The sequence below is a fragment of the Polyodon spathula genome, chromosome 21 (assembly GCF_017654505.1).
Source record: "Polyodon spathula isolate WHYD16114869_AA chromosome 21, ASM1765450v1, whole genome shotgun sequence".
Classification (NCBI taxonomy): Eukaryota; Metazoa; Chordata; class Actinopteri; order Acipenseriformes; family Polyodontidae; genus Polyodon; species Polyodon spathula.
Genome location: NC_054554.1, coordinates 7,965,779 through 7,978,652, shown reverse-complemented (window position 1 = coordinate 7,978,652; position 12,874 = coordinate 7,965,779). Strand labels below are relative to the sequence as shown.

At 35.8% G+C, this 12,874-nt stretch overlaps 1 protein-coding gene across 1 annotated transcript in view; it reads right to left on the bottom strand.

Annotated features, from left to right (window-relative positions):
* The window catches only part of LOC121296691 (synaptic vesicle membrane protein VAT-1 homolog-like), a 33,282-nt gene extending 23,742 nt beyond the window's left edge, over window positions 1-9,540 (bottom strand). Inside the window, exons 1-5 of the mRNA XM_041222465.1 lie at window positions 9,018-9,540; window positions 6,576-6,729; window positions 3,981-4,157; window positions 2,392-2,534; window positions 24-127 (exon numbers count right to left, since the gene is read on the bottom strand). Coding sequence (XP_041078399.1) covers window positions 24-127; window positions 2,392-2,534; window positions 3,981-4,157; window positions 6,576-6,729; window positions 9,018-9,232 — 793 coding nt within the window. The 5' untranslated portion in view covers window positions 9,233-9,540. The remainder of the gene's footprint in view (window positions 1-23; window positions 128-2,391; window positions 2,535-3,980; window positions 4,158-6,575; window positions 6,730-9,017) is intronic.
* Window positions 9,541-12,874: the final 3,334 nt, after the last annotated feature.

Sequence of the window (12,874 nt, the reverse complement as noted above, 5' to 3'; positions counted from 1 at the left end):
TGCTTCAGGAGCTTGATACGTACCATACAAGATGTAAGTTCCCAGTGGTTTAAGAAGACCAAGACCTTTGCCTGTGTTCTCTCCACATAAACAATCCAGGACAATATCTACTCCTTCTGGGGATATTCTGAAAGACATACACAACCACAGTTACAATCACTGTTCTACTGTGTACTCCTTTCTTAAAAAGTCATCACTCTAAAACAACAGTATGTCAATGAATGCATTCAAATATTACAGATTAAAGCACTCAGACATTACAGAATAAAGCACAGATATAGTTAGGTTTGTAGTTTGTTTAGTATACCACATTGTCAAATGTGATGCCTTGTCACAATCAATTAGATCAACAGTGTAGCAGTCCTGCCAGCAATTTATCTATGACATGTATACTTTAAATATCGCACATTAAAATAAACGACAAAAGCCAGTGATGCTCCCTGTGAAATTCCTAGCAAAGGTTTGCAACTTTGCAGAGATAGGAAGAACAGCCAGGATGCAGATATGGTCTCCACTTACTTACGACTCACCCTGCAGACCACTCAGACGTGCCTTTACCAGGTAAGTCACTGGGGGACCCCATGAGACTGGTGTTTTAGTATATATCAGCTGGTACTGTACATGTGCTGCAGGTTAATTATCTCCCACACAATGGGACTCTGTTACAGAGCTGCTTTGATCTGGTATCTCATTAAAAATGAATGTATAAATTAGCTTTGCCTTACATGAAGGTGTTTGAATTTGCTATAATTAACTATTATTTCCCTAACAATAGTGAAACTGATGAGTTTTCTTTTTTTTGTGTGTTCCTCACCAATAAGGCATACAGTGGCTCTCAAAGTATTCACCCCCCTAGGACTTTCCCACATTTTATTGTGTTACAACATGAAATCAAAATGGATTTAATTAGAAGTTTTTGCCACTGATCAACACAAAAAAAGTCCATGATGTCAAAGTAAAAAATAAAATCTAGAAATTGTTCTAAATTAATTACAAATACAAAACAGAAAATAATCATTTGCATAAGTATTCACCCCCTTTGCTATGACACACCTAAATAAGCTCTGGTGCAAGAAATTGTCTTTAGAAGTCACATAATTAGTTGAATGGAGTCCACCTGTGTACAATTAAGGTGTTTCACATGATTTCAGGTTAAACATGATTTACACGCATTGGGTTCATGAACACCGCTCAAGATGTACTGCCTCCAGTTCATTCATTGTAGAGGGTGAATATGTTCACCACAGCCACATCAATTCTCCAGAATTGACAATGGAGTCATCACTTTTACATCTGTAATTTGTGATGTCTCTTATCACCTCAGAACCCATGTCTTCTACATCATGACTGAAACTAATTTGTAATCAATGGCTTTTTTATATTCCAAAGCACAGGCCACAACATTGCATTTGCACAACAAATGAATGTGAGGGATTACATGCCATAGGAGTTAATACTGTGTACAACCCCTGCAGAACAGAAGTAACAGCATTTAACCTCTGTTTAGAATGAGGTTTTTTATGATAAAGCAACCCTGAGATATCCTTTATGCAATGCCTGCCAATTCTGCCAGACTGTATGGTAGTCTTGAGCAGTACTGGCCCCACTGTACCAGGATTGAGTTGATGCCAATTTCATTTTACTTTAGACATGATCCCATCTGGAATGCATGGGAAGGGAGATGAAAGAACAATTAATCCCTTTAAGGAAAATTCCCTTTTTCCACTTTACCATATGGAAGAAAAAATAAAACGTAGATGTAATTATGCTGTATTGTGACTGCAGATGTTTTATAGGTAATGTGCAGTTTTATTTTATTAATAATTATAAATGTAATACAACTTATTCCCCGGTGCATCTGATCTGCAGGTTGAGGTGAGAATGCAGTTCATTTTCTGAAAACTGTAAAAACTGTGTATAGCACATTGCCTTTAGTACAGAAATGAATGTTGCACCAGGTGGCTTCTACCTGCAATACCACTGAATTTGTACAGGCTTTAATATGGTAAGGGAAGCAACAATTGTACCTCGCTGCAAGGTACAAGGTACAACATATCCATATGTTCAAAACCTTTTTTTCATTGGATCACTTTGTGTTGTTGACAGTTCCCAGTTTGTATACAGCAGTAAGTTATCCCAGTCACAAGACTTGAATGGAATGATCATGTCAGGAAATCTCAAATGAGCCAGATGAAGACAGATAGAGAATATAAATTAAATCCTCAATATTGGAGCAAAATAACCCAGAGGCACTCAGAATGACTCCAAACATCATACATCAAACATAAAAACGATATTACATTTGATTGAAAAAACACGTAAAGCTACTCTTAAAGCAATGCATATGTTGTATTGTATTAAAACATTGTGTCAACATTAACACGTTCTTACTTTTTAACTTCTTGGACATAATCAATGTTTCTGTCAAACAGATGAGTGACAGAATCCTTGATGGCTTCATGCTTGAAGGGTGAGGCTGTTCCAAAGACAGTGACATTGGGAACAGTGGAGCAGAGCTGAGCAACAGCTTGACCCTGGAAAACAAACCAGCAGACATGGGGGCGATACGTTACTGTTTCCTTTACTTAACCTAATCCCCAGTGGACATTACATTAAATATAAATACAGTAAATTATATTTATATATAGAGTGGGTTTTGTTTGCCACGCTTCAGGACCATTCACACTGTCTTCTTGTGTAAAATCTGGACCACAGATTGATGACATTAACATAGACTTCCTACAGGCCTTAGCCTTCATACAGACAAACCAAACATTCAGGCCTGGTTTATATACCTGCCTATTAAAGATATATATATATATATATATATATATATATATATATATATATATATATATATATATATATATAACACTGTATATTCATATAATAATATATTTCTGATTCAAAACATGCTGCTACAGTTCTCAGTTGTGTTCTAAGGCTGCCCACCATGGTTAAGATCTTGCATGGTTGGTCATTTCTATGCAATCCCACCCAGTCAACACATCCCATATCCTCAACATTTAACTAGACAGTATCAGGTTATACTGATCAGGCAAGACAAAGACAGGTAACATCTAATAACTGGCTTGATCGTCATGCAGAATTTGAGCACCCAGCAGGTTTATAAATTACTAACTTGAAATGGTTCAAGGAAATTCCCTGACTAGTAATTATACTGCTAGTTCTCTTGAATTATTAAAGCCAAGCCTCCTCAGAATACTGAATATTTCAGAGCACAGGGGCGAGAATTATATGAACAATCATTGTGCATTAGCTGCTGTGATTTATCATTTTTTTCTAAAGCATTGAAGGGTAAATGGTAAACCTAAATCAAAATGTATTACTTGTTACAATGAAAAATATATAGGATTGTGTGCATCTTTTTCTATAGAATAAGATCACTGGAGGCAGTGTTTTGTTCCGATGTTTTTTCATACCTAATGCTTGCAACTGAGATAAATGTGATTGTTTTGGGTCTGTATTTTATAAGTAATGTCCTTTTTAGTTATTATTTTAGTTTGCTTTTTGAACTGTAGGTATCATACCAGATAGTATGAGACCATAAGTATCAAGTCATGTATTATATACATCATTTTTTTATTTTCTATATAAACAGGTATTTTCTTAGTGGTTAAATTTGTGGGGGACAATCTGGTTTTCATAGAAACACTAAGCAATATTCTGGCATTCAGACAGTGAGACTTGTAAGAAACTAAGTAATGATTCAGTAGTTTGAGGGACAGTCCATTTACAGAAATGTGTGTAATAGATGTTGCAGTCTTTGCCCAATTCCTGCATTTTACCAGAAGAGCGCGTGTGTTACTACAGTGTTATTAAAGTATAATTAAACTGCAATTAAGGGAACTGAAATAAAATGTTCCCACAGGTTGGCGAGCTGTTTTATTACAATGTTACTATAGATTTTCTATTTTCAAGACTGGCACTTCGTATTCAGACTTTAATTAACACATTACCATCCCTCCTCCGGCTGAGTGAACCAACACAGACATCCCCTCCCGCAGACTGGCAACTTCAAACAGCATCATGTAAGCAGCAACGAAGTTCATAGAGAAGGCAGCGGCCTCTGGGAAAGTCATGTCATCCGGGATCTTATAGACAAACTCCAGGGGAGTGCACACAACTTCTGATAACTGTACCGTGCCGGTTTGGTAGTAATTCGTCTCCCGTGTTCTTACTGGCTAATGGCTAGCTTTTTTGGTGTGTAGAATCTTTTTATCTGTAGGTGTACGAATATGACCATGTACGAGTATATATATATATATATATATATATATATATATATGATATATATATATATATATATATATATATATATATGATACTGTCATCATGTCTACATTTCAAGGATTCACAAAAGAATCTTTCATTTTAAGAGATAAGCCAATTTAATCAGATCTGCTATTGTCTACATCTCTCAGGGCATGAACTGAATTTTGGTCAAAACTGGTGAGAGGGCAGTGACACAAAATAATGTTAAGGAATATTTTAAACCTTCTGTATTTACAAAATACTATGTTGTGCCTGTTTATTATGTTACAATATGTGTGTTTACATCCTTATGTATGAATGTTTCTGTACTTGTGGAGTGGCTTATTTTATATATGTAGTCACCATGATTTGTTTTACCTTAGGCTGAATCTGAGTATTTGCTGTATAATGAGATCAGTATAAAAATAAAGGTGTGTGCACTGTTTTTTTTTCCCCCTTGAGACACTGTTAAAGATTTGCATGGAAAATATCTAATAAACTCGCTGTTAGAGGGTGGAAGGCATTATTGGAGTACACCCATAGTTTTCATTTGTATACTGCCCTCAGTAGTGAGTCTGCGCCTTGCTCAGGCTTGCTTAGGTAATTCCAACAGTAAACTATGAAGGTGCTAAAAACAGTAATAAATGATCATAACATGGGATAATAAACAGATAGAAAATGTGCAAATTCAGAGTGTATAAAGTATTTGTTTAACACTAGGATTAATTCATCTGATATTATTTTAAATTGGGGAGGAATTATTTTTATTTCGGTTCAAATCTATTGAGAGATTCACTGCAGTTTGTAAATACTTTTAAAACAAGGGATGCTCGGTCTTTATTTCAAGGCTGTTAAGATCATTTTAAACAGCTAGTATAATAACACAAGCTCAGGGCAGGCTACCGTAATTGAAGGACTACAGACCAATGCTTTGAAATGCATTTCTTAGTAACTTTATTAAGCTTAGCACTGTTCCTCACGTATAATGCACGGTTTTAAGCCTGAAGTTATAATTACCTTTTTATCTCTGAGACATCTGTACATCCCAGATAGAACCAAATATCTTAGGCACTAAAGGGGTACCAGTGCTAGTATTAGTGCTAATAAGACAATGACTTCAAAACCTTGGGTAGCACTAACTAATAATGAATTCAGGATATGACTAATGGCCCTTCTTATGGACGTGTGATATTCAGACAGAACTAAGAAAAACTTGATACAAAGAAAACTTTGTCCATGTATCCCTAAATTAAAATCAATAAATCACAAACAATTATACCTGACTACTGTCTTGTTAGTATGAAGTATCAGCTCAGTATTTCAGCAATTAACAACAATCTGGTTCAGAAGCTCACCTCCTGTTGCACTATTAATGCCCCTCACTATACTCAGTACTGAAACATTAGTACAAGTGTCTTGCTCATCGATGACAGTTTTATCAGAAAAAGACTCTCAATGAATCCAGCATAGCTTGCTAACGATTGCTCCCGCATAGCCCGTTATTGAAAGCTGCTGAATAGCACTTCATTTGTCTGTTTTATTTTTCTACATCACAAGTGTAAAGAGGAGGGCATTTGTGTTCAGGAGCAGTCAACTAGCTGTAAAATATGTGTAAGCCATTTTAATGTTGACACAAGGACACCAGGACTTCTCTGGAGTTGTTTTTAGTGGAGGAGACAATGGGCACAGCTGTTTTTTGTTTTTTTTCTGTTTGAACAACTGCAATTTTTTTCAGCAAGGACAAAAACAGATTTATTTCATTAGTATCATCTTGTGCACCCAATGAGATGGACAATGGCCTACATTAGCTGAAAGCAATGACAAAACAGCTTATCACTGGGATATTTGGCCACATATCTGTATTGGTTTCTCTCACAGTCCAGAGACAACACTATGGCTAGGTCCCAGGTGTTATTTTCTTGGATTCTTAATTGATTCTTAACCCTTCCAATTAGCAAACAACTTTTGTTTAAATATTTAAAGCAAGGTTTGGGAGAATGACTTTTAGGTCACAGGATGAATGGGCTCAAGATGAATACTACTACATTGTACAGTATTATATGTCTAGATAACTGCTAAGGTGTATATTTATTTCAATATTTGACAATTCTTGCATACACATTTCATGTTTTTAATAACAACAGATTTGCTGATAACTAAACCTAGCTGGAGACATGCCCAGTGTAGAATTTCAAAACCCGTTACTAAAAAAAACATAAGCAATCGATTCACAAGCCTTTTACTGTCAGCAATTAAACACTTGCAAGGGGATTCAGACCTCCTGACTGTAGCGTTTAGGCTTTCATGTATGGATTTTTACACACCTCAAATCCTTTAGTGTTTTCTCCTAGAGCTTCAACAATCCCAGAGCATTCAAATCCAGGAACAAGGGGAGTCTTTGGTGGGTTATCGATATTTCCTTGTCGAACCATCAAGTCTAAAAAGTTCAGGCCACTACAAGAAAACAACAAAATCAGGATCACTCTCAAAATCAAAGAACAGGTCATGTATGGGGTGTGCTCTTGTCAAATCACTGCAGTCACGAACTGGATTGCTATCATTATTGACATTTGCTCATTAGGGTTTATACAATGTAGTAAATATGTCCAGTATTTTTGGTGTTTAAAATGTTAGGAACCACTCTCTTAGAAAAAAAGGCTGAGATTTTTTATTCTACCACATGGCTGAGATTTGTTACTGAGATTTATCATTTAAGGGGAGGTTCAAACCCCTAAAACCACTCCCTTAGATATGCCACTGGTGGGTTGTATACAACTAAAAAAACAGAGTCAGAAACCACACAAAAGATGACAGGAGTAACTGGAAAAACCAATCTTGGAACGTGAATCCCATAGCACTAAATTTAAAACCAGAAAGTGAGAAAAATGTCCAACAGATCAGTTTTAGGTCTGGATTTAAAGGCAACCACAGAGTAGGAGGTTATTGAGTAATGGATCTATACAGGGCTGTTCCTTTCATGGACCTACTTGCAGAAACTCCCTCTTTTGGGCAGTAAAGGAAGTGCAGCCTCCCTCTTCTTTCAGACCAGTGTTCTTTTTAGAGCAAAGCCTATGGTATGTACATGGACTGGACAAGAACCTAGAAACTTCTGCCAAAACACTTTCGATCGGACTTAAGTCATATATTTATCATGATAAATCTGAGTTTAAATTGTTCTGGAAGACTATGTGACCGTGCATCACTGATTAATGCTTGTAATTCTTTCTGGTAGGTTTGTGGTTGAAATCTGCAGCAAAGTCTGGACTCCAGAAGTCCTGCACTTTTAAAACTACCTTGTGTAGCATAAATATCTCTATTGATTCAACCAAATAGAATTGACCATTAGCCCTTTACTAGGATCTGTAAGATATGCTGTGTAGAAGAAATTGACTTCTAACAGGGTGACTTACAGGTGTTACTGGGCAATACAAGGTTACAGTGCAAAACAACATTTAATATTTAAATACAATATAATACCTGCTGAATGTATTATTCAATGGAGTGTGAATTGCCATTTACAAATATGTATGATTCCTCTCATAACTCTACTAAAGCATACACTATTGAACAACAGCTGTACAGATGTTTGGAAGCATCTATCAGCTGGTCTCACAAAACTGGTATCTGGGATAAATCTATAACGTGTTATACATGGCATTTACCAACAAGACAGCACTCTGTTAGGAAAAGAAAGTGATAGATTTTCATAGTTCATTGATATTTTTATAGTGGAAATTCTGGAAGTTTCCAAATTAGCGTAGCTGGAAAATGTCAATATGAAACAGTCCGCATACTATTTCTTTTTTTGTAATCATATTCTAACAACCTTGCCGATAGTTCCATTTAGGCTAACCTGACTCACGTTTTTTCTTTATTTATTTTTTTTTGTTTGTTTTTTCTATAATCCCTAAATTGTATTATTCGAAGTAAATTGATTTGCGGCGTCAATACATCGAACTGTCAACGAATTGTTTACTGTACATGCCCATTTCCCGATTTCCCGACAGAATTCAGATTTAATACACACACACACACACACACACACACACACACACACACACACACACACACACACACACACACAATAGAATGCAACAAACGAGGTCAGGGTAATTCTATTCTTAAATCGCTCAACATTTTTTTTTTTTTTTTTTTTTTTTTTTTTTTAATATTTGTAAAAGACTTGCTCTTTTCGAGGTTTCTATATTTTTGTAACTTTTATTAACATAAAAAAGTAAACGTGTAATAATGCATACTGTACATGTGGAGAATATAAATGTGTACAAATTATTTTTTTTGTTGTATTGTTACAGTACCGCTCCCAAAAAGTATTGTTATGATTTATAATAATAATAATAATAATAATAATAATAATAATAATAATAATAATAATAATAATATTAATAATAATAGTATTAAAGTTGCTATTAGCATATGACAAACTTCACTATTTAGTTATGTATTTACATTTGTTGAATGCATGTACCATATAATGAAAACGCGTGTGTGTGTGTGTGTGTGTGTGTGTGTGTGTGTGTGTGTGTGTGTGTTACAATTGCTTTATCACATTCTTCACTACCGGTAAATACAAGTTACTGCAAAACTTGAAAGTGTCAGTGCATCAGTATGTGAACCTGTGTGCTGTGGTTAGCTGTACCAATACTAACTGCAATACTGGAGCTATTATGTTTTTTTTTTTGTTTGTTTGTTTGTTTTGTTTTTGTAAAAAGAGTGAACATTACCATGCTTTAACTCGGATTTTGACCTCCCCCTCCAGGGGTTCCGGCATCACCTTCTTGGTTACCCTGAGTTTATTGAGCCCCCCAAACCCAGACAGGACCACGGCACGCATCTCCTTGGTGTCCCCTGCAGTCAGCACACTTTCCTGATCCTTGCCTCCATCCTTTTCTATCATATGTTCCGTCTCCTCTGCTTTCTCTACTCCTTCCTTTGCCATAGCGGTAGGTTTTGGCAGACAGTAAAGACGTTAAAGAACTGGTGAATTTCTCCCCCTGTATTTATTCCCCCGCACGTTCAACGTGTAGACTGTTCAGCACAGTTGTGAACGTATGTATGCAATGGCTGCACTGATTTTTTTTTTCTCCCCACTCTAGCCACCAGATTACCGTAAAACTGAAAAGAAACGTGCAGTTAAAAATAAATGCAGGTCAACCTGCTCATCAAGCAGGCAACACCCGTCTGCATGAATCAGTTCTATCGTTTCAAAACATCAGGCCACTATTTATTTATTTATAAGGCCATTATAAATTATTTTTAACTGCAAATTATTTATTTATTTATTTTTAAACAACATTTTTTTTTTTTTTTTTTTTTTATTATTATCTTGAAATAAAGCTCTAGTTTCTAGTTCCGTAGGTGTATACATTTATTGGATTAAATAATAATAATAGTATATATTGATAGTGGTGCAGTTATGAAAGATATAAAGAAAAAGTGTGATGCATATAGCAAATTACTGTTTGTATTTACCATTTTATATGAAGTAATTTCATACTGATTCATTTGATTAAGCCTCAATCCTAACCGTATCACAATTACAAGTTATTACAGTCTAACAGTGTTTCAAGTAGTCCATCTTTACACTGTAATTACTGGTAATTGCCGAGTGAGACCCTGCTCTTTTTGCAAATGTGATACTATCAATTGTAATGACAGTATATAAAGTACCAAGTAGAGAAAAGAAAACAAATAGGCATTTCAATGTTTAATTTGCAGCAGTTGATTCAGGCATGTTGGGGTGTTGCTGGAGGTCTAAATTATCCTAATCATCCAAAGAAACACATGATCTTCTGTTATGAAAAGTACTAGTAGCCTTTTTCCCTAATTATATAGCGTTGGTAAATGTAAAGAAAATACGGTATTTTTAAAGATACAAGTATAAAACACTCTCCACAAGATCACCAGGGACCCTGTTTTTTCTTGGTAATTCTATGGTACTATAAAGTTAAAGACATAGGTAATATTATTTATATTTTGGTATGGTATTGAAAAAAGAAATGCATATAGATAAATGCATTATAGTTTTATTTTTTTGTTTTGTAAACATATCTTGTTGGGGTAAAATAATGTCTGAAAAACATAATAACAATAAAAACATCTATTTGTGATTGTCTGCCAATTTTCTTCAGGTCAACACCAACAAATCTGAACTTCTAGTAGGATCGAAAACTCAAGAATCTCAATATTGTTGCCTTGAACCTTAGAAACTGTCTGCTGCTGCCTTCCCCCACTGTACGAAGCCTCGGTGTAATTCTGGAAAGTAACCTCTCCTTTGATGCCCAAATCTCCCCTGTAGTCAAATCCTCCTTCTAATACCTCTTAAAAATCTCAGATGCAGATATTGTCATGTATTCATCTCCTCTCGAGTCAACTACTGCAACTCACTCTACAATGGTCTTCGGTCAAAGGCCATAAACCGACTGCAGCTGGTTCAAAATGCCGCTGCTAGAATCCTTACCAGATTGAAAAAACATGATCACATTACCCCCGGCTACCTGTAAAGTTTAGGATTACTTTCAAAATACTCCTGCTTGCCTACAAGGCCCTTGATCACACAGGTCCAGAGGATGTCTCCACCCTGCTGACCCGCTATGTCCCTGCATGCAAGCTGAGGTCCTGACTCAGACCTGCTTGTTATACCCAAGCAAAAGTACATCACACTCAGAGAGCGCTCTTTTAGCTTCATGGCCTCAAGTCTCTGGAACTCTCTCCCAGCTTTAGTGCATGTAGCTCCCACAGTCGCTCGCTTCAAATCAACTCTCAATACCCTCTCTCTCTTGCTTCCAATGCTCTTTAACCTGATATATGTTATTAGCTGTTGTTTAAATTGCAATTTCAAGTTTTCCACTCCATCTTATTCGTATAATTCTGCTTGACACACACATCCACAATGTTTAGAATTCACATCCTAGCCTTTTATTTAATGTGTTATGCCCTGTATTTCACTGTATTTAATGTATTATGCGTTGCTCCTCACTATCTTATAAAGTGCTTTGTGATGGTGGTCCACTATGAAAGGTATTGACTGATATGTGCAATACTGTCTTGTTTATGATTCTGCTATAAAGTGCTCAGGTCTCGGATGTACCTCTGTTCATCACTGCCAGAATCCTAGGTCTAGCAGAGTGCTGAGGTAGTTTCCATGGTAATGTCATTAACTAAATAAACAGGCCTTTGCATCACTACCTCAGGCCAATAAGCTCTGAATAGAGGTGCACACCAAAGTGCTTGTGCTAGATATGACTCAGAGCAATGACGATGCACAGAAGTCTGCAGTCACTTACGTTCAAATAAGCATGAGAAGGGATGGTGCAATCAGACACTCTCATTTTACACATTAGGAATGTCAAGACCGAGTAACAGTAGCTCCTTCTGCTACAGAGTAATTGATGGTCTATAAATTATTTTAAAAAGTGAATTGAACCCAACCCTCATCGTCACACAGAAAAACCACATTACCATGGCGATAATGTTGGCGTTCAGTTTAGCACTGTGTTTTTGCTGTCTCGGTAGTAGTGAATATAGCTGTGGTTCCTGCAGGCTATTATTTATTTATTATTTTATTTCTTTTTTTGCCTCTCTTCAAAGTGATTCCAACAGCACAGCAAACAGAAAACATTAACATAAAGTCGTATTATTTACGTCTGAATAATGGGTTTTACAGGAAAGCACACAGGGGGAGCAATGGAAAGATCAAGGGCAGATCGATTACCTCTCTGGCAATAGACTGCATCATAAACTGTCCTTGAGATTGATAGACACTGGCCTGTTGTGCACTAGCCTAAGTACAGAATAACAAGCAGAATTGGATTCGGCACTACAGCTTCAAGTCATTATGGTATTAACTTTTACAAAAACACAGGTCCAATAAGATAGACCTTGTAAATTAGGGGGTCATTCAATATCTGGTTTTACTAAAATTGACAAACACTTAGGCCATCATACAGTATATTATACTGACTGAAATACGAGTGATGGAGAGTTTGAGAGAATGTTGATTGCACTGAATTGACAGTGAATAACAATTTTAATCCTTTATCGGTATTGTGACCATTTGGTACCAGCTCATTTAGTGTTATTCAATTCTTGTACTGTTATTGGGTCACATCTGTTTACATGTCTGATTAATGTACAGTATAATGGCTCATGTATAGTAAATGAACATCACAAGCACAGCAATAATCCAGTTTCCCTTTAGCATTGATGGTAACGTCTTTGTTCTTTCAAATATTGTAAATATAAATAAGGGTCATTTCATGAAAAACGTTATAGTAGAAAATAGTATCTTTTTTTTTTTTCTAGTCATATCCCTTGGCAAGACTATAAATAATTCCCATTACTGGTGACAGTAGCATGAAAAAGTACATATGTTGGTTACAATGCTTTACCGGTAATAGAATCTCATAACAAATTTCCATGCACCGGGTCATCAAAATTGCACAAACAGTTGCCAAGCACAGTCTTGCCAAGATAAATGGTTCAGTTTAGAATCGAAAAAGGAATATCATTATATGTTATATATATAGATATATATATATATATATATATATATATATATATATATATATATATATATATA